The sequence below is a fragment of the Macrotis lagotis genome, chromosome 3 (genome assembly GCF_037893015.1).
Source record: "Macrotis lagotis isolate mMagLag1 chromosome 3, bilby.v1.9.chrom.fasta, whole genome shotgun sequence".
NCBI classification, from domain to species: domain Eukaryota; kingdom Metazoa; phylum Chordata; class Mammalia; order Peramelemorphia; family Peramelidae; genus Macrotis; species Macrotis lagotis.
This window is the reverse complement of record NC_133660.1, coordinates 295501181-295502460: the sequence shown is the minus strand read 5'-3', so window position 1 is coordinate 295502460 and position 1280 is coordinate 295501181. Positions and strand designations below refer to the sequence as shown.

Below are 1280 nucleotides of genomic sequence, written 5' to 3'. Positions count from 1 at the left end.
GAAGCAAGATTGGGGGAAAAATTTGTGAAACTCAAAATAAATAAAACCTTTCTAAAAATATTTCCAGAGATAAACAACGAACTGAGGTGGTGACTTCAAACTATAGAAAGGTGTCAAGTGCCCAAGAATAATAAGAATTGTGCAGTAAACTTTTAAGGATCTTTCAACCTGGATAAGAATTTAATACATTACTTATTCTAAAGATAAAATTAATTACTGGATACAAAACTTGACTTTAGCAATGGTCCTGTGAATGGCATCTTTGACTTCTTTGTTCCTCAAGCTGTAAATGAGGGGGTTCAACATGGGGATCACTGCTGTATAGAAAACAGACACCACTTTGTTGATATCAAGGGAGAAACTTGCACTGGGACGCACATAGATGAAGAAGAGGGTCCCGTAAAGGATGCTGACTGCAGTTAAATGGGAGGAACAGGTAGAAAAGGCTTTGCGTCTTCCATCGGCAGAACGGATTCTGAGGATAGCTATGAGAATGTAGATATAGGACACAATGATGATCAGTCCACTGAACACCAACACTGCTCCAGCCATGATAAAAAGAACAATCTTGTTGACTGAGATGTCAGCACAGATGAGAGTGAAGAGAGGTGAGATGTCACAAAAGAAATGATTGATGATATTTGGACCACAGAAGGGGAGACGGAAAGCAGCGGTGGTATGAGTCATGGTGCTTGTGAAACCTGCAGCATAGGGCCCAGACACAAGTTGGATGCAGAGTCTCTGGGACATGGCCACAGAGTAAAGCAGAGGGTTACAGATCGCCACATAGCGGTCATAGGCCATGGATGCCAAAAGGAAGCACTCGGTGGCCACAAAAAACCCAAAAAACCATTGTTGCAAAGCACAGCCCAGAAAAGAGATGGTCTTTCTCTCATCAAAGAAGTCTCTCAGCATCTTTGGGGCCACCACAGAGGAGAAACTGATGTCCACAAATGATAGATGGCTGAGGAAGAAATACATAGGGGTGTGAAGGCGGGCATCGATTCGGATAAGGAAGATCATTCCCAGATTGCCTGTCAGATTGAAGAGATAAAAGAAGAGAAATAGCACAAAGAGGACTACTTGCAGCTTAGGATGATACTTCAAACCCACAAAAATGAACTCAGTGACTCTGCTATAATTTCCATTGGCCATTTATTCCTGGTGATCTTGCTGTGAAAGAGAGGAAAAAGACAATATATTTGGAATTGATGTCTTCTAACCTGAATGTCCATATCTGTACATTGACCCAAACACAATCTACCAACCAGTGAGAGAAG

At 41.8% G+C, this 1280-nt stretch overlaps 1 protein-coding gene across 1 annotated transcript; it reads right to left on the bottom strand.

Moving 5' to 3' along the window:
- Positions 1-213: 213 nt before the first annotated feature.
- LOC141516778 (olfactory receptor 5G9-like) lies at positions 214-1155 on the bottom strand. Its single transcript, XM_074227755.1, has one exon. It carries the CDS (start codon positions 1153-1155, stop codon positions 214-216), a length of 942 nt encoding a protein of 313 aa, XP_074083856.1.
- Between the last annotated feature and the right edge of the window lie 125 nt (positions 1156-1280).

Bases quoted from the DNA above. Each gene is read 5' to 3' on its own strand.
- LOC141516778 (XM_074227755.1), bottom strand. From the start codon at position 1,155: ATGGCCAATGGAAATTATAGCAGAGTCACTGAGTTCATTTTTGTGGGT.